General features: G+C 39.2%; 1 protein-coding gene across 1 annotated transcript in view; it reads right to left on the bottom strand.

The window, feature by feature from the left end:
* The window catches only part of PTPN12 (protein tyrosine phosphatase non-receptor type 12), a 61,138-nt gene that overhangs the window by 19,017 nt on the left and 23,721 nt on the right, over window positions 1–18,400 (bottom strand). The window contains exons 2-11 of the mRNA XM_054178048.1: window positions 14,655–14,763; window positions 10,231–10,307; window positions 9,251–9,346; window positions 8,318–8,356; window positions 7,479–7,550; window positions 6,673–6,732; window positions 4,576–4,718; window positions 3,444–3,510; window positions 2,714–2,791; window positions 2,516–2,614 (exon numbers count right to left, since the gene is read on the bottom strand). Coding sequence (XP_054034023.1) covers window positions 2,516–2,614; window positions 2,714–2,791; window positions 3,444–3,510; window positions 4,576–4,718; window positions 6,673–6,732; window positions 7,479–7,550; window positions 8,318–8,356; window positions 9,251–9,346; window positions 10,231–10,307; window positions 14,655–14,763 — 840 coding nt within the window. The remainder of the gene's footprint in view (window positions 1–2,515; window positions 2,615–2,713; window positions 2,792–3,443; window positions 3,511–4,575; window positions 4,719–6,672; window positions 6,733–7,478; window positions 7,551–8,317; window positions 8,357–9,250; window positions 9,347–10,230; window positions 10,308–14,654; window positions 14,764–18,400) is intronic.

The following is an 18,400-nucleotide window of genomic DNA, read 5'->3' as shown; positions in this document are numbered from 1 at the left end:
AGATTGGGGGAGATGGTGGGGGTGGTGTGTTTGTGGAAGAAGCAAAATAGTTTTGGTTATTAAATTTAGCCCTGAAGTTCGCCCACTGTGGGGATTGTTGAAAAAACTCTATCTAGTATCCGAAGAAAGCTCTTCCTCATCCTGAGGGTATAAATGTAATGGTTTCAGCACATGAGGACTTACAGGTCTATCCACTCACTAGATGTACAACTAGATGGTAAGAGTATACAATTACTACATGATCTTATATGCGCATTTTCTAGATGGTTTTGGATCAAACTCCAACAGACATTCAATCCCTATTAAAAGTCTATTTTCAAACACTGTACTATGTTTTTTGTTGACTTTTTACAGTGTTGTTTCCAGTAGGGTGAAACTGGCAAGTTCACAGGAAGATCACAAATTCAGGATTGTCTGAGTTACTTGCCTATGAATGCTGCTCCTTGGTGTTGATCAGATGAACTTCTTACTCTGCTGTTACTGGCAAACACTGCTTACAAAGCCTAGGTAACTCAATTCCAAACACTGCTTCAAATGGGAACAGCAACTGGGTAACAAAATAATGAAGCCAGCCCTACAAAGTACTGCAACTCTTAAGAATATTATAAAAATATAATAAATGAAAGGTAAGTGAAAATTTCCTCTTCAGTTTAGTATTATCTGCTGTATAACTAACAGTAGCATATCCAAAGTAGGCACATTCTTTTATTTGGCATTAATTCCACTGAACATGATGAAAACCCTCACCTTGTATACTATTCCATACTTGCTGCAGCATCAGCAGGCCATTTTTCTTCTAGTTCTGGTTGTTCTTTAGATAGGAGCTTTCTGACACCTTTGATTCTTACCCAAATTTCTAGTGTCTGAATTTTGTAACATGGTTTTGAGATAAGCAGAGTAGATCTGCAGGCAGTATTTGAGTTCCAAGGTATCCATACAATTACATTATGTTCTTTGCTCTTACTAGTTTCAAAATAATTGCTTAAACTCTATTTCTTTGACAGCTTTCTGATTATAACCAAGGTCATATCCAAATACAAGTCAAAGCTCACACTCGCTCACTGCATATTCAGAGTTAGATTTTCCCTGTCTCACTCCCAAACACATTAACCATACAATCTATTTTTTCTTGGTTTATTATTCAGCCACTCAGATACTGTAAGATGTGCCACAGACAGCAGTTCCCTTCGTCACAGACATAGTATCAGCATATTATGTCTCCTTATTCAGATCATATGTATGATGTAATAAGAGACGTTTTTTATTTGATGTGAGAATGTAGATACAGATCAAAGTGCAATAACCGTACAGCAGACTGATCTGCCTATTGGTTGATGACCAAAACTCAATTAATTAGGAATCACTTCCATCCAAAGCTAATAAATCTGCATATTCCAATCCCCACCATGCCCATTCCTTAGTAAAACTAAAAAAAAAAACCACCAACAAACCAATGAAAAACCAACCAACCAACACCCCAACAAACCAAAATACACACCAAAAAGAACACAGCACAAAACAACTAAAAAACCCAAACCTACTAAAAATAAATCACAGCCCATGTAGGCTGCACACCAAACCCGTACCACATTAGAACGGCCTGCCCCCTCCATACAGCATTTAGTCCAGCAGGTTTCTTGCTATGACTGAAGACTATATAGCATTACTGCATGAACTGATATGCCTTTTTCGTGAATTAAAAAACATTTCAGACTTCCTAGAAATCACAGTGCAAAACAGCAAAACCCCTCAAAGTAAAAGGATGCTTTTTAATAAGCTCAGATGCAAAATTACTTACAGATTTTCAAAAGGCCTTGAAGATACCACTCAATCCTTCTAGAAAGCTATATAGCCTACACCAACTATTTACTAAAGAGAGAGATAAAATTACTGGGTAACTGAAATGGTCTAAGGGCATGGGTGGTACACAGTTTTAGGCTGTAGGGGACACACAGAATATATTGACCCAAAAAGCCATTTATCACATAGGCTCAGTAGCAGCCAAGAAAACATATTTTAACACAAAATAAGGGGGAAAAACCTAGAGAACATGACATTTAAAACAGAAGCACAGAAAGAAAGAAATTAAAATCAAATGCTCTGATAACCACTGAAGAATATTAGTCTTCCAAGTATGTTTCTATGTTTGTTAAAAGGGTAGAATATAAAGCTTCCTTACACAGGCAACAGATGAGCTGTCAACTGCTGCCACCTCACCAAGGTAAGGGCTCACCTCCCAATTTAAATACTGACTTGGAACCCAGCATTTCATCCATACAAAACTCTCCCTATTGCTTTCCTCATGGCAATTGCGTTTGGTGTAGGTGGTGAATATTCCTCTAATCATCTGAGATTCTCAGTCCTTCCTACTCAGCAAAAATTATTAGTAGTCCAAACAAGTTCTGTAGGTGCCTTAACAGCATTAACACTTCTCTTGAAAACTGGACTTCACAGGCAAGCGTTGATCAGAAGCTAAGAGATACAGCTGACCGAAATTCAAATGGTAGAGACATACCACTCCATCTGCAATCTTCCAGTTGGCACAGCTCTCGTATTTTTGCAGCTGCTTCTCAAACAGTTGTGCTATGGCTCGGTGGACAAGCTCATACTGCTCCTGGAGTAGGTTAACAGATAGAAATTAGCGTAGGAGATCTTTACAGAAGATGCTGACGTATGCTCAGATGATCAAGATGGATTTTAAAACAACTGATACCTTTGTCTGCACTGCAGAATGCCTTTGCGTCCTCATTTCCTGTATTAAATTAAATACATTGAACTCTTCAGGTATTTTCTGAAATACAGAAGCAAGTCAATTACACTGCTTGTCAGCACAGCATCATAAAATCACTTTGAACTTCCATAGGTACAGCCAACCTGTTCTTTCCACACTGCAGCTATTAATTTATTTGTTTGGGTTGGGTTTGGGGGGTGAGGGGTGTGGTGGTGTTTGGGTTATTTTTTGGTTTTGTTTTTTAAAAAGGCAATTTCTCCAGAGCTTTTTCAAACATTTTCAAACATAATTTAGATCAGAAAAGAGCATTTCAAGTATTTTGAAAATGAGAAATCCAATGAAAGTATGAACATGACACTTCCACCTTAACGATGCTTCATAGTCTAAAAGCCCAGAAAGTTTTATATGAAATATACATTTGAACTATCAAGCTTAAAGAGGCACAAGATCAAGCAGAGATATTGAAAAAGTTGAATTCAAAATAATTTGTATTTAAAAATTTTAAAGGTACTCAGAATGTTAGTGACTTCAAAGATAAAAAAAAATTGCTGTCAAAGGAATGTAAGTTCATACTAAAGCATGACTAATGAAACTAAACATCCACCCTGCCAAAACAGTTCCAGAACATTTCACTATTTTGGAACGCTTGGGAGCTCAGTCACTTCATGAAATGATGAAAATGCCATAAAGTTTCTTCTGTAAGATACCTTACCCCAGCTTTAAGCAAATTCCATGTATAATCTATGGCACAGATGGCTCCTGTTCTTCCACACCCTGCACTATGAAGATAAAGTTGGGGTGTTAGAATCACCTATGCATTTTACAAACACACTATGAGCTTTATATTTCTAGACTCCGTGATGGAGAAAAAAAAATAACATTCTTTTAACTAGCATTTTAAGTTCATTGAACATGACACTAGAGTGTCTAAAAAGATGGAAAATGAAACATTCTAGGTTTTTTGTGCAAGTTTTTCACAACCAATTGAATCACAAAATGGCTCAGGTTGTCAGGGACCTCCAAGATCATACACTCCAATCTCCCCACCATGGGCAGGGACACCTCTCAAACAGACTTGGCTCCTCAAGGCCTCATACAGCCTGGCCTCGAACACTCCCAGGGAGGAGGCATCCACAACCTCCCTGGGCGACCTATTCCAGAGTGTCACTACCCTTGTACTAAAGAGATTCTTCCAAAGATCCAGTCTAACCCTACTCCCCTCAGCTTCAAACAATTCCCCCTTGTCCTGTCTCTAGACACCCTTATGAAAAGTCCCTCTGCAGCCTACCTGTAGGTCCCTTCAGGTATTGGACAAAGCAGCTGTAAGGTCCCTGTGGTGCTTCCCCAGGATGAGCAACCCCAGCTCCCTCAGCCTATCCTCATAGCAGAGGTGTCCCATCCCTTGGATCATCTTTGTGGCCCTCCTCTGGACTTGCTCCCACAGCTCCATGTCCTTCTTACGATGGGGACACCAGAAGTGCAATCATGAAAGATACTTTAACCCTGATGTTTCTATTGCTTCTTCCATCACGCTATTCCTAGTTATACCTGCTTCAACACCAGGGATTTTCCTGAAGTTTAAAATATGTTAACCAGTAGTACAGAACATGTGTGAAGACTTGCCACATTTTTCTAATACAGTACCATATCTGTATTTTCAGGTCAAAGATGGAACTGCTGTTCAGGAGCAAAGGCTTACCAACTGGAAATTGATTTTATCATCATACAGAAGACAGAAAAGTTCTCAGGTAGTGATGCACTTGCTACATGCAACTCATATCAAAAGTCTAGACTTAAAGACTTTTAAAATATATATCAACTTAAAAAACAAATATATTTGCTACCTGCAGTGTATACAGATGGGTACATCTTCATGCTCCTGGTATTCTCTCATCAAGCTGATCATATCCAGAATAGAATCAAAAGATGAAGGGACATCATGGTCAGGCCAGTTAACATAATGGAATTGATAGACACTACGAGTCTCCTAAGGGGGAGAGAGGGAGAAGATTGTTAATGATTATACATATTTGAGGAGTTTGCATGAAATAATTAGTTCTATGAACCTTTAACTTTTTGCATGATTAAGCATGGACAAGCAGAGCAAAAGCCAAACCTCCACAGCTTGGAAGAAAACAGAAAGGAAGTTCTGAAATACTGCCGAAGTGCAGCTAACGCACAGGAGAAAGCATTATTGGACAGTTCACAGAAGCCCCTCTCTCCTGTGGGTAAAAGGATCCACAATGTTGCACTGTGTTAAAAGATTCTTTATCCTTACAGTGTTAAAATGTGAAAGGGAGAAAGACCATCCCAAAAGGTTCTCTTTCCAACCATATTCTGATAACTTACATTGGAAACAAAAGGGGGAGGGGGAAGAAAGGAAATGTTTTTTGTTATTTTGTTACACTGCAAAACAAGTGTGTGTGTATGCAGAGGTGCCTGCACACAGAGGGAAATTAAAACAGGTAAGAAATGTCAGGCCATGCCTAGATACAGACAGTGTTTGCCACAGGAGGTACACTTTTATTCCAGTTAGCTGATGGCACATGAGTACTGAAGACAAGCTACAAAACAAGCTTTAGCACAGCCTAGTTACTCAGCTACCTGAATCCCTGAAATATCAAATTCTCTCATCATTACCAAAAACATCCACAGTGTAACTAGTTCTACTGCACTCTTCCTTGCTGTTGTCACACCTGGATTTTCAAATAACCTCCCAGGCATATCCTAGAGAGGTATATGAAGTTTTTCATCAAATGTTACAAGCTTCAAGACCTCTGCTACTTTCTGTTCAGATAACCGAGGAGCAACATAGTAGGCCTCTTGAGCATGCTAATTAATTTCATCTTCCAACTGAACGAACTATTTCTGATGTTTTACTTTTGCCAGACCTGTGAAAGTGCTGTAGCTATTAAAAACAGAAGAAATTCCAGTCTAAGAAGTGTCAAAAGTCCAACTGTCCAATCTGACATTCTAGTATAACGTTTTCAAGAAAGGCTTAAATCAATTATTCCTTAACACATAAGAGAATGCAAGTGCTTTTATTTCATACTCAGTTCACATTTTACAGTATGTCTCATGTTTCACAGTAGTTTGCATCATAACCTTTCACTGAGCTGAATAAACTCCATTCTTCCTTAAAGAGACTAACTGTAACCATTTACACCCGCCAACTTAACAAACCGTATCAATGAATACCTGTCTGGTAAGCCGGTTCTACATCCTGAACACTAGAATATCAAATTTTCAAGAATTCAAGTCTTGAACTCATTTTTAAAAGCAGAATTCTATCCTAACCCTTGAATATACTGCACACAATTCACCCTTGCATGAGTTCTCCAAGCAAAAAGTCCACGCAGCTCAAGTTAATCAAGAATATGCCACGTTTTTCATGATCTTTTTCAGTTCCTCTTTTTGGAACATTTTACATGATAGAGTGAAAAGCACTGGAGAAAAAGATATTGCTAAGTTGTTGTCATTCTTGCTTTATTTTCATCTGGCAATAAAATTCTATGGATGGGCAACTCTGTTGACAATAAATGAAAGCACAGGGGAAATTCTAACAATGACACACACCTCATCCAAATAGAAGCTAACTGGAAGAATCAGGGAGTCTCCACAAGCTTGATTGAGTTTGTTTATCCCAAACAAAACTATGACGACATGAAATTCACTAGGGTGACAGAAGCTTTCTAGTTGTCAACACATGCTATTGAAGACCATCCCACACCTTTGGTTAACCAAAGAAACACATAAAAGACAAGTAAAGACTTTCAGTACTGTGTTCTTGCATACTAAGTTTTTAACATCACTTCTAAACTTTGTAATTTACATAAACACAGTCAGCACCTACAAAAAAGTGAAGACATTTTAATGAGTTTCCTCTGTAATTTTAGAAACCTTTCTGTAACCACTGAGAGCAGAAGTTATCAAATACTTACATTTTGAAATTCAAGTAGTAATGTTCTAATGAAGTAATCTGTTCTCGCTTGCTCAGCTTCCTAAACATAAAGAAAATAGCAATTGGTTGGGAAGGATCAATATGCAACATACACAACCCAACTAAAAGCCCAAACTTTACACCTGGGTTTCTTTTCTTGAAATTTATTAAGAGTATTTCAAAGTACTTTTTTTGCTGTATTTCTCCATGCATATACAGATTGCCTCCCAGTGCCATCCTCTGTAACACCTCTACTGTACAATGGTCAGCTCTTATCTCTCTAACCTGTGACACCCCCTTCTATTTTCTCCCCTTCCATGATTTCCAGCAAAAATGCACCTGAATGGATCACTGTAATTAGAAGTACAGCTTCTAGGCTATCAGAATCTTCATATTATATTATTCATAGTCTCTTCTCCCAGGCAATCAGCACCAGAACAAGAGGACACAGTCTCAAGCAGCACCAGGGGAGGTTTAGACTTGATGTTAGGAGGAAGTTCTTCATAGAAAGAGTGATATACCATTGGAATGGGCTGCCCAGAGAGGTGGTGGAGTCACCAACACTGGAGGTGTTTAGGAAGAGACTCAATGGGGTGCTTGGTGCCATGGTTTAGTTGATTAGATGGGTGTTGGGTGATAGGTTGGACTCAATGATCTCAAAGGTCTCTTCCAACCTGCTTAATTCTATTCTATATGTGTAAAAAGCACTTGTTTTGAAAACTTGTTTTCGACTGTTTGTTGAACAGTTATTTTAAGTTACAAAAGCATTGAATCCTGCAAATTGAACTTATAAATCTTTATACTTACACAAGAAACACGAAATGGCCCAAATGTCACAGCTGCTTCTCCATATAAAGGCCAGTAACGTTCACATTTTTTCTGTTAAGCAAAGAATCCTAATTTAATTCATGTATTGTACTGAAATGTGATTAACAGAAGCAGAGCAAACAAAATTATAACCTCAAATGCTTTATTACTCTCTCTTGTTGAGTGCTCTTCCTTAACACTTGCCCAGTAGTGCCTTGCTGGACTTCTTTAAAGATAGTAAAGTGAACTTCCTTTTGGATACCAAAGGAAAAACAAACCCCCAAAAATCCCTGTGACAAATAAACACACCTAGACGGACAGGAACTTCATGGCTGCCTACATATGCACAAACATGCCTCATATAGAGGGAAGCAATGAGAGTAAATTATTTTTTGTGCAAGGTTGGAATTCACAACTCTGGACTACATTTTTATTCCTTCTCAGATCCTATGAATGTAGCAGAGAGATTGCAAAGATAGATTGTTTTTGCAGCTGTATCAAATGACAGGAATTTCTGAGGGGCTCAGGATTTTTATAGTTGATCTACATCCCACAAACAGCAAGATTTTCTCCCATAGTGATGTGACCAGAAAAAGACCATTGGTACAGTTCTGTGTATGGACACTTCTGTGTCACTTACACCTGGATAATAATGTAACAGCACAACTGGGCTAAAGCCAAGGAGTCACATGCACCATTTTCCATGCATCCAAACATAAGGACAGGCATTCCCATTCTATCTGGTAGATGATCTTTACAGTTCTGCATCTACAGCTTCACAGGTCTCAGCACACTGCTCACACAGGCATTGCTCATTTGATTTAGTACAGTGTACATACCCTTCCCATTTCAAATTCTCGACAGGCCATTACAATTATCTGAAAAGAACAAAAGGATTCTCCAAGTTAGCTGCTTTTAGATTAAACTTGCTTCTACCTTGGCAGATGCTGATACTCCTCAGTTGTTTACTGCTGAAGAGACTAACTAATATTATTTTCCTACGTGCAGATGCATGCCCTACAATAGTACCCAAGTTGTATCCTGCACAAAATAATCTACAACATTAATATAGTATTTTAAGGTTAATTTGAACTCACTGTAATCCTGTACAAATACCTTATTTATTCATCCTGACTGTAAAGGCTAAACTTAAATATCTGGAATAAATGTAGCTGTACTAGGTTAAAATGACAAAAAGTGCTTAAAACAGGTGCAAAAATTCATTTAAAACACAAGAGTTACATTTCCCAGGTAAAGCTTATTTCAGATACATCCATGTGAACAGTACAACAACACTACCCCAACAAGTAACCCTCATTTAAGCATCTGAGAAAGCAAAAAAATGACAAAAATTTTGTTGAACATACCTAATTTTAGTAATACTAACTAAATTTTAGCTAACTCCTGACAATAGCATTTTAAACAGCTGCAGTAAATAATCTCAAACTAGCATCAACAGAAACAGGCTTTTGTTTGACATACTGCTTCTGTGTCTGGTTCTGTCCCATGAAGTCAAGAGCTGTCAGGTTCTCTATAGGACAGATGTAACCAGGCACCAACCTATTCATTACTAAGCATAACTCCACAGCCATTCAGTAATGCTTTGACTCAGAACTTAGACTATTAAATTGAGTAAATTAATACTAATGTTATACAGAATGCTATTTAAACTACAAAAACATGATGTGAGGACTAAACGGACTAAGCCACCTCAGGCAAAAGATACAATTCCTGTGTCATGAAATAATTTTGGGTTTTAAGCAGGTACTTACTGCAACATTGTATTCCCATATCATCCTCCAGAAGTCTATTACTGTGTTTGCTAATGGTCCCTGGGTAGCAACATATGCTTTTGGCCCATGTACTCCCTAGGAATGCACAAAGGTACCATTAATGTTTATAAAGAAAAAATGTGCACCGAATAAAAAGGTAAACACGCATGTAAATTTAGAACTATTTTTTGATACAACAAGAAAGGTGAATACAAAATTGGTCCATTGACATAAGCAAAAATTTTGAAGGGGGTCCAAGATTATAACAACTACTGTACTGTCAGAAAATGCAACAGAAAATAAAGTTTCTGAAATCTGCATGATGAAAAGTTAAAAACCTTTCTGCCAAAAAGCATCACCTTGAACAAATGTAAGTTTCCCTCTCCCAGTAATAGTATATCTCAAAAAAACAATTTATTTTTTTTTAATATAAAGCTTGAAGATGTTTATAATCAGCTTTTCAACCTAAACACTCAAAAATTAAAAACACCTCTTTTGGAATAAGCATTACTGTGTAGGTGTATCATTGAAATAAGACAGCAAAGAAAGTCCAAGACATTCTCACTTTGAAAACAAGTCTAACCATATTTCAGCCCAATTCTGCCTTCTCTTTCAGAAGGTTGGATAGAATTCCATTGCCACATTTCTCATGAACAGCAAGAACTGCACATTGGCATATGCAATTTGACAAACACCTTATTGTAATCCCTGAAAACAATCATATCTGGATTTTCCTGTGGTAGAGGTATTGTTGCCTGTCATTTTAAAATTAAGCCTTTTTAATATTATACACTTGGAGTAATATCCACCCTTTTTTCTTTCAAATGCTTTATAAACTGTACATTCATTTGAGCCATAATAAAAGAAAAACCTTCCCTCACATGTTTACATTGTTATTTAGGAGTATAATGTTAAAAGTGCACTGATACGAAATAAAAGCTTAACAAGAATTTAAGGATTATTAAGACAGCAGCACATACCTTAATAAAGTTGGCATTGATGTAGTCTGAATCTTGGGGGGGAGTTTTTAATGTCAGTTTAACTCGGCTATGATCAACTAAAAGAAGAATTGGTTTTTTTTAAATAGGAATTACAACACATGTAAACCAATATGGAACAGTAAACATGATAAATATGTATAGAAGAAACTAAGGATTAGAGAATGTTTCCCAAATCTAAGTTACACCATCAAGTCAGTCAATTTAATTTATGGGTAAAGCAACCAAGGTAGGGATAAGCAGAGGAGCTCCTACTGCTATGTGCTTCTGCTGCTCAAGTTAACAGAGTACCAATTACAGGAAATCCAAGAGCAATTCATTACAGAGAAGTAGAAGCCAATTCATCAGAAATAATCTAAATTGTAGTTACACACTTAACACAGATCATGATGGTCAGAATTAAAGGCACATTTAGAGAAAGCAAACCAATAATAAAAGCAGAGGGCAGGTCTTAATATTCTTTGCCAAGGAGGACTCCATCAAGTATTAGACCACAAAATGCACTGGGGTTTATTGGTCAGGCACAGATTGGTACTATTCCCCCAAACACTAGGCTGGGCACTTCGCTGGCTCACTTCAAAATCAGAAGCAGCAGATTTCTGGTCAAGCTGTCAGCCTATGGCTTGAACAGCAGCAAGCTGTGCTGGCTCAGGAACTGGCTGGAGGGCCGAGCCCACAGAGTGGTGGCAAATGGTGCTACAGCCAGCTGGCGGCCAGTCACTAGTGGTGTCCCCCAGGGATCAGTGTTGCGCCCCATGCTCTTTAATATCTTTATCAATGATCTGGATGAGCAGTTTGAGTCATCAGTAAGTTTGCAGATGACACCAAGCTGGGGGCAGGTGTTCTGTTAGAGTGTAGGAGAGCTCTGCAAAGGGACCTCGACAGGCTGGACAGATGGGCAGAGTCCAACGGCATGAGATTTAACACATCCAAGTGCCAGGTTCTACACATTGGCCACAACAACCCCATGCAGTGCTACAAGCTGGGGTCAGAGTGGCTGGAGAGTGGCCAGGCAGAGAGGGACCTGGGGGTACTGGTCAGCAGCAGGCTGAACAGAAGGCAGCAGTGCGCCCAGGTGGCCAACAAGGCCAATGGCATCCTGGTCTGTATCAGGAACAGTGTGGCCAGCAGGAGCAGGGAGGTCATTCAGCCCCTGTACACTGCACTGGTTAGGCTGCACCTTGAGTCCTGTGTCCAGTTCTGGGCCCCTCAGTTTAGGAAGGATGCTGAGTTGCTTGAACGTGTCCAGAGAAGGGCAACAAAGCTGGTGAGGGGTTTGGAGCACAAGCCCTGTGAGGAGAGGCTGAGGGAGCTGAGGTTGCTTAGCCTGGAGAAGAGAAGTCTCAGGGGAGACCTTATTGCTGTCTACAACTACCTGAAGGGAGGTTATAGCCAGGTGGGGGGGTTGGTCTCTTCTCCCAGGCAATCAGCACCAGAACAAGAGGACACAGTCTCAAGCTGTGCCAGGGGAGGTTTAGGCTGGATGTTAGGAAGAAGTTCTGTACAGAAAGAGTGATTGGCCATTGGAATGGGCTGCCCAGGGAGCTGGTGGAGTCACCATCACTGGAGGTGTTTAGGAAGAGACTGGATGGGGCACTTGGTGCCATGGTTTAGTTGATTAGATGGTGTTGGATGATAGGTTGGACTCAATGATCTCAAAGGTCTTTTCCAACCTGGTTAATTCTATTCTATTCTCATATTTACCCTCATTCAGGGGGTTCTGACATTTCACGCATTACTGTCTCAGAGAAAGCAGATCTTTAATGAAAATAGGTATTTGGAACCCAAAATCCTCAGCAGTCTCGAAAATAGCCTTTATTACCTATTGACAGAATAAGCTAAATATCTTGAAATTCTTTGTGTTGGTGAAAAGAATCTTAAGTGTATCTTTAATATAGAAATAACTTGGTGATTCTTACTAAGAAGGGTAGGTGGTTGGCAGGTACATGACTCCCTCCAGCTCCTACTGACACCAACACTTGCTAGATATCATATAAAAATCCCCAAATTATTTCTACAATAGAAGCTGTTTTAACTAGAATACAGATAAAAACATAAGAATCACCTTTGAACTGAGGAACAGAAGTATCTGCAGAAAGAGCATGTGCCCAAGCAATTTCTATTACTTTCTGCTCCTGGGATCAATTCCTCAACCACAGAACAGGTGCTACAACTTCAATGTGTTGGTTTTTTATCTTGAATGTAGCTCTCGTAAAGAAAGAGCCAATTTAAAAAGAGGAAGTATGGTTGGCTGGGGTTTTTTATAATCAGAAGATCACTGACAATAAAACAGGCAGCCGTGCCCACAAGAAGTACATGCTAAGTGTTACTGCCGTACAGAAATAAAGCTGTACTTTACAAAAAGCTTCCAAGACAGTGACATTTTCTGCCAGAGTCATTATAACACACAAAAAATGTTTGTGTTAGCATGTAATGCTTCCTAAAAAAGCACAAGTGTAGATTACTAGATGTTTAGATTGCAGATCTATAGACAAGGCACTCAAATAAAGGCCCAGAGAAACCCTTCAAACACATTGCACTGCGCAACACTCATTGATAGAATGGAAAGGCAGGAGCAATCTAAGCATGCACTCCTGTCACAGACTTAATACTAAAAACTACTTTAATTACTCTGATTTTCCACTTAAAAGCGATAGGCTGGCGAAGGTTCCTATCTTCCCAGCACAGTAGATCCCAAGTTCTAGAGCAGTTTCAATCCCCACATGCCAACATTTCCTGCCTACCTGTATCTGACACAGCTCAGCTCCGTCAGAATTTTAGGTCTGGAATACAATTCTTAAAAAAAAAATATTCCACTGCAAGTTCCAGCTTAAGTGCTTGGATATTTCTTTACAGTTTAAAGGATCGGTTCACAACTGCAAATTAGTATCTTCAGGTAACCAGTGAACTGTAAGGTGGACATGCACATGCTTTACTCCAAGGCTGGTAGGGAATTAGTATTGAGGGCCTGCTTTCTCTGATAGAGAATTTCAGATAAATGTAGCACTAATCTCCATTTAAATTAAATTTGTTAGGTTCTTCACACTATTTATAAAAGATAGGCAAAGTATCAACCTTCTTCCACCTCCAGAATATCTCATGGCTTTCATTTCTGTCAAGCTCATCTCCCACCACTTTATTCCTGAAACCTTTGGATGCTTGAAGATATTCTCACTGTAACTGACAACATACCTTCAATTTCCCTCAATGTCTACTAGGAGCTTCATTCACTTTCCCCACTGCGATGTGTGCACCCTTTCAGATCCCAATGACTGAGGTTTTATTCTTACAAAGAAGAAAGGCACATCTACCACTCTAGCTGCAGCCATTCAATACTGTAGTAACTACCAAGTATCCCTGATATAGCCTATGTGCTACCAAGATTTTGCTATATTGATCAGGATCTACAAAATTCCAGCAAGGAGGAGAGTGTATCACTCTCAATAATAGGATGACAATAACAACTTCCCTTGTCTTTTTCATTACAGCCATTAAATGTGTTTCTTCACAACTAGGCCACACCTTGAGTCCTGTGTCCAGTTCTGGGCCCCTCAGTTTAGGAAAGATGTTGACTTGCTGGAATGTGTCCAGAGAAGGGCAACAAAAGTTGGTGAGGGGTTTGGAACACAAGCCCTATAAAGAGAGGCTGAGGGAGCTGGGGTGCTTAGCCTGGAGAAGAGGAGGCTCAGGGGAGACCTTATTGCTCTTTACATCTCCCTGAAGGGAGGTTGTAGACAGGTGGGGGTTGGTCTCTTCTCCCAGGCAACCAGCACCAGAACAAGAGGACACACTCTCAAGCTGTGCCAGGGGAGGTTTAGACTGGATGTTAGGAAGAGATTCTACACAGAGAGAGTGATTGGACATGGGAATGGGCTGCCCAGGGTGGTGGTGGAGTCACCATCATTGGAGGTGTTTAGGTGGAGACTCAATAGGGTGCTTGGTTGCATGGTTTAGTTGATTAGGTGGTGTTGGATGATGGGTTGGACACGATCTTGAAGGTCTCTTCCAACCTGGTTTATTCTATTCTATTCTAACTGAAAATAAAAAACCGAATCAACCACAAAACCTTTAATAAACTTAAACTACTTTGCTGCAGTGGAGCTTAGTACCACACTACTTTTCAGCAAGTGATGCATCTTATATACCCTACCAAAACAGGAACATGTGCCTTTCCTTCTCACTGCTGCAGCAAGCACTATGTCCACCTTGTTAAATAACCTAGGGCATGTGGCTTTAGGGCAAAATTTCCCATTAGAAGCAGTGCTCCAAGTGCTGACAAACAGTAAAAATTCCAGCACTGGACAAAAAACGAGCACACAGGTACACAATAATCGTAAAGACAAAAACTACATCAAGAGTAACCAGCACTTCCCTTCCTCTTGTATCACCACAGAAATCAGACTTACATGGCAATATATCCTTGTATCTATTCTTTTTAACGTTTTCTTCTTTTTCACCAGTGGCTGTTGGGTAGATCTTCTCTGTTCTGTATTTTGTTGATAATCTTCTTAACCTCTGGAATAAAACAATTATATTTTCATGTCTCAAGATAACAGAAACATGACACGGTATTAGCTTCATTGATGTAAAGTAAGAAGATCACACATAAAAACCTCCTCTCTTTTTACAGTGTTTAAAAATCTCATTTTCAGGTAATCATCAGTTTGCAAATGCATTGAAGCCAGCTCTAGATATCATGAGATATGGAGTGTTGGGAAAGCCACTACAGCAGCGGTATGGAATACAGCTGTACTTCATTTGTAAAAGACACTGCCCTGTTAGAGAGTAACAACTGCACTAAGAGCACCTGTGAGAAACAGAAAATCTGCTATCGCTCAGAATGCGTGGAGGAAGAACAGACTGTCTTAGGTCCAGCTGCTAACAGCCAGTACTCTGCTCTGAAGCCCACTGCTTCTAACACTGACAACCGAGCAAGAAGCAAAATCACTTTTAACAGATGCCAACTCCCAACGCCCAATTTCTGTCAAGTTTCAAGCTTACTTGGAGAGACAGGGTCCCTGACTCCCAGGCACAATGTATTCACAATTAACAGGAGTGATAAGAGATTTTCTGTATTGCCCTGGTTTAAGATGGTCTGCTCTAAGATGACTCTCTCCCACAATCAGGAGTGAGAGAATCATGCAAAATGCCCTGTGGATTGACATATGGAGAATTTAAGGGAATAACACAGTGTGCCATACACCAGCATATTTCACAGAAAAGCACAGCAAAAATCAGAAGGTTTCACCTATTTCAAATTCTAGAAATCTGAAACAGTCATACTCTCCAATAATAAAATCCAGCCAACACCTTCTAGACACCTAGGAAATAACAAGAGCAACACAGCTTTTATCATGCCACTCAAATTAGGCCTTTGCAACCTTAAAACTGAGGAGAAAAGAAAAGAGTGTAAGTTCTATTTTAAACACTAAACCTAAATTCAGAATGTAACCTGTATCCATAACAGGCAGAGAAACCTGGTTTGTAACATGGTACAGACATAAAGGATACTGCTGCACATGGGAGACATTGTCCTAATACAAGACTGCCCTTAACTGTGTCAAAATTAAAAAATATTTGCCTGTGCTAACATTGGCCACAAGCAGGAGTCTAGAAACAGCAAAACAAATGCACATAATTTAGCTATATCAGCTAAGAATTGCAAGACTGAGAAACAGTTTGAAATAGGAATACAACCCCCGAGTTGTGAAAGGAAAAAAATAAAAAGGCAAAGACAAAAATTACTTTCCAAGCACAGCCACTACTATGATTTTAGATATTGTTTCACATCACAACCTGACTGTGAGTTTTGGGATTTGATTTTTTTTTTTTCTCCCTCCATGTAACTGATTTTTGAGACAAACACCAAGACTCTGCTTAGAAAAAGTTTAAAGGGAAAAAAACATCACCCCTAAAACCCACAAATAGAAGTCATCTTGCATGAGAAAGGATACCTCTGAGGAAGTAATACCTGAAAAGGGTTAGGTGTCAAAAAGCACCCAAGGAAGATGATCCTCTTAGCTTTAGCCTATTTTTAAGGCATGCAGGAAGCAAAACTCTTTTCACAGGTACAACTTAGACCTATCATAACCCAAAAAGTCTAGAGTGACTAGCATCAACTTTTGATTTTCCAGGAAGTGACACTCTTGAGAACTCAGAATAGCCTTCTCTCTATGACTCCATCACTGCACAATCTAGTAAACAGACTGGAAAGCAGGATTAGCACAACCCAGGTTTAAGGCAACAACTGAAAATTAAATAAAGATCGATTTTAATACACATTTGTTTCTAAAATACCTCAGGATCCATGCTTTTAATGTTTGTTTGTTAGTTGTTCTGTGACACAAGTAATACTAGTAAGTACCGTACTGAAAGCAATCCAAAAGTGTTAGTAGCACTCTATGATTTGTAGTACTACCTGTTAGAGCAGTATCTGCTTCATGCTTTGGAAGAGGAAAAAGTACAATGGAAACAAATTCTAAAAATTGAGCTTTAAACAAAAAGTACCATAGAAATAGACAGTGCAAGACTCAGCAGAAGATTTCACCCTACACATAACAAATGTCTGCAGAAAGCTATTGCCATGTGCATACTGGAAGATGCAAGAGATTCAGTGCCTCCTAGGTGACAGCCTTGTGACCAGCTGAAGAACATGCTCAGTAGTGGATTGAGGTAATGACAGGGTAGAAGAAGAAAGAATTTTGTTTAGGCTGTGTTAAGTTGATGACAAGATCCATCTCAGTCCAGTTTCATGCTAATTTACAATGAACAGCTGCCTACAATCCAAAGAACACTCATTTGGGTTAAGGCAGCAAACAGCCAAGTCACTTCCCAGAAGATGCTCAGACTCAAACAGCAGGGTTATTAGAGATGTAGCCTGGGGCCTTGGCAGTAACAGGAGATATTTCCATGGCACTCACACTCACTGGAACTGCTACTCTGATACCACAAAAATATACATTCTTCTAGGAACAAAATGGTCAAAAGTAAGGGTGTAGTCATGATTCATCATACTTAAAGAACTACATTCATAAGCCCTTAAGTGCCACTCTTTCAAGTTTAAGTCTGCTTGTTCACTGCATCATACAAGTAGGTTGTGGGGTGATAAATTCTTACCACTTGTGACAGAAGTGAGATGAGCCTTTGAAACAATTTGAGTTTCAGGAACATACTTCCACAGTGGTTTTACAGACTGTACTACACATCTACTAAGGGATTAATAGAGAAATCTGATTAACTATGGTCCCTTGGGAGATTTGTCTTTCATGTTTCATAGCAGGACAATAATGGGTTAAAAACCCCACTGCACTCGAGGAAGCTTCTGTGAAGCATGCAAAAGAAAAATCCTTCCAAAACTAGCCAAGGAAGAAAGGAAGGCATCAGTTGAGCATTAGGTAGTGTACTCTACAGCGCCTTATCTCTGGTACTTTCTCAGGGAAGAGGGGAACTCGTAACTGGAGATTTATATTGAATAAAGAAGCACCAGTCAATGAGAAGAGTGCTGACAGGTCCTGACACAGAGAAGGCCAAATGACAGTACTGAAAAGAACCACCTAAAGAGTATATCCTGCTTTCTTCAGCATCACATCAAAACTGGGAACGGGAAAAACCAAAAACAGAATGAACAACACAGCAGCGTACGCTCAGGAATTCGGTACTGCCAGTGAAAGACTAACATTTTTCACCTTTCCAAATCTGCATTTCCCTAACTTTTTGTTAGGATGTGCATGCTGACAGCACAAGTGTATTTAATCTTGATTTTTCCCTTTAATTGCTTCATTGAACATATAGAGCTCTTATTCATCTTACTTTGCTACATGATTAAAAAGGAAGATGCTGCTCAAGAAAGCTGTGGCAAATAATTTTAGAGAATGGTTTTACAACATGCAATCTGATTCTGTCAATGGAATCAATCAAAATATCTACAAAAAAACCCCCCAGCAGCTCATTACTGAAGAAAACAGCTACTAAACAGTTAAGAAACCTCTGCTAACTGTAGCACCTAAACTATGCCACTTTGATATTTAAGTCTGCTATACCAATCACCTGTCTAATTTTTCACAAGTTGTTGAACTTTCAAGTCAAGGCTTGAGCTGTCTTTCATACAATTTCTTCAATTTTAGGGCAAACAAATCATGATTGTTTGTTATGT

The sequence above is a fragment of the Dryobates pubescens genome, chromosome Z (assembly GCF_014839835.1).
Source record: "Dryobates pubescens isolate bDryPub1 chromosome Z, bDryPub1.pri, whole genome shotgun sequence".
NCBI classification, from domain to species: Eukaryota; Metazoa; Chordata; class Aves; order Piciformes; family Picidae; genus Dryobates; species Dryobates pubescens.
The sequence above is the reverse complement of the archived record's forward strand: the minus strand, read 5'-3'. Positions and strand labels throughout refer to the sequence as shown.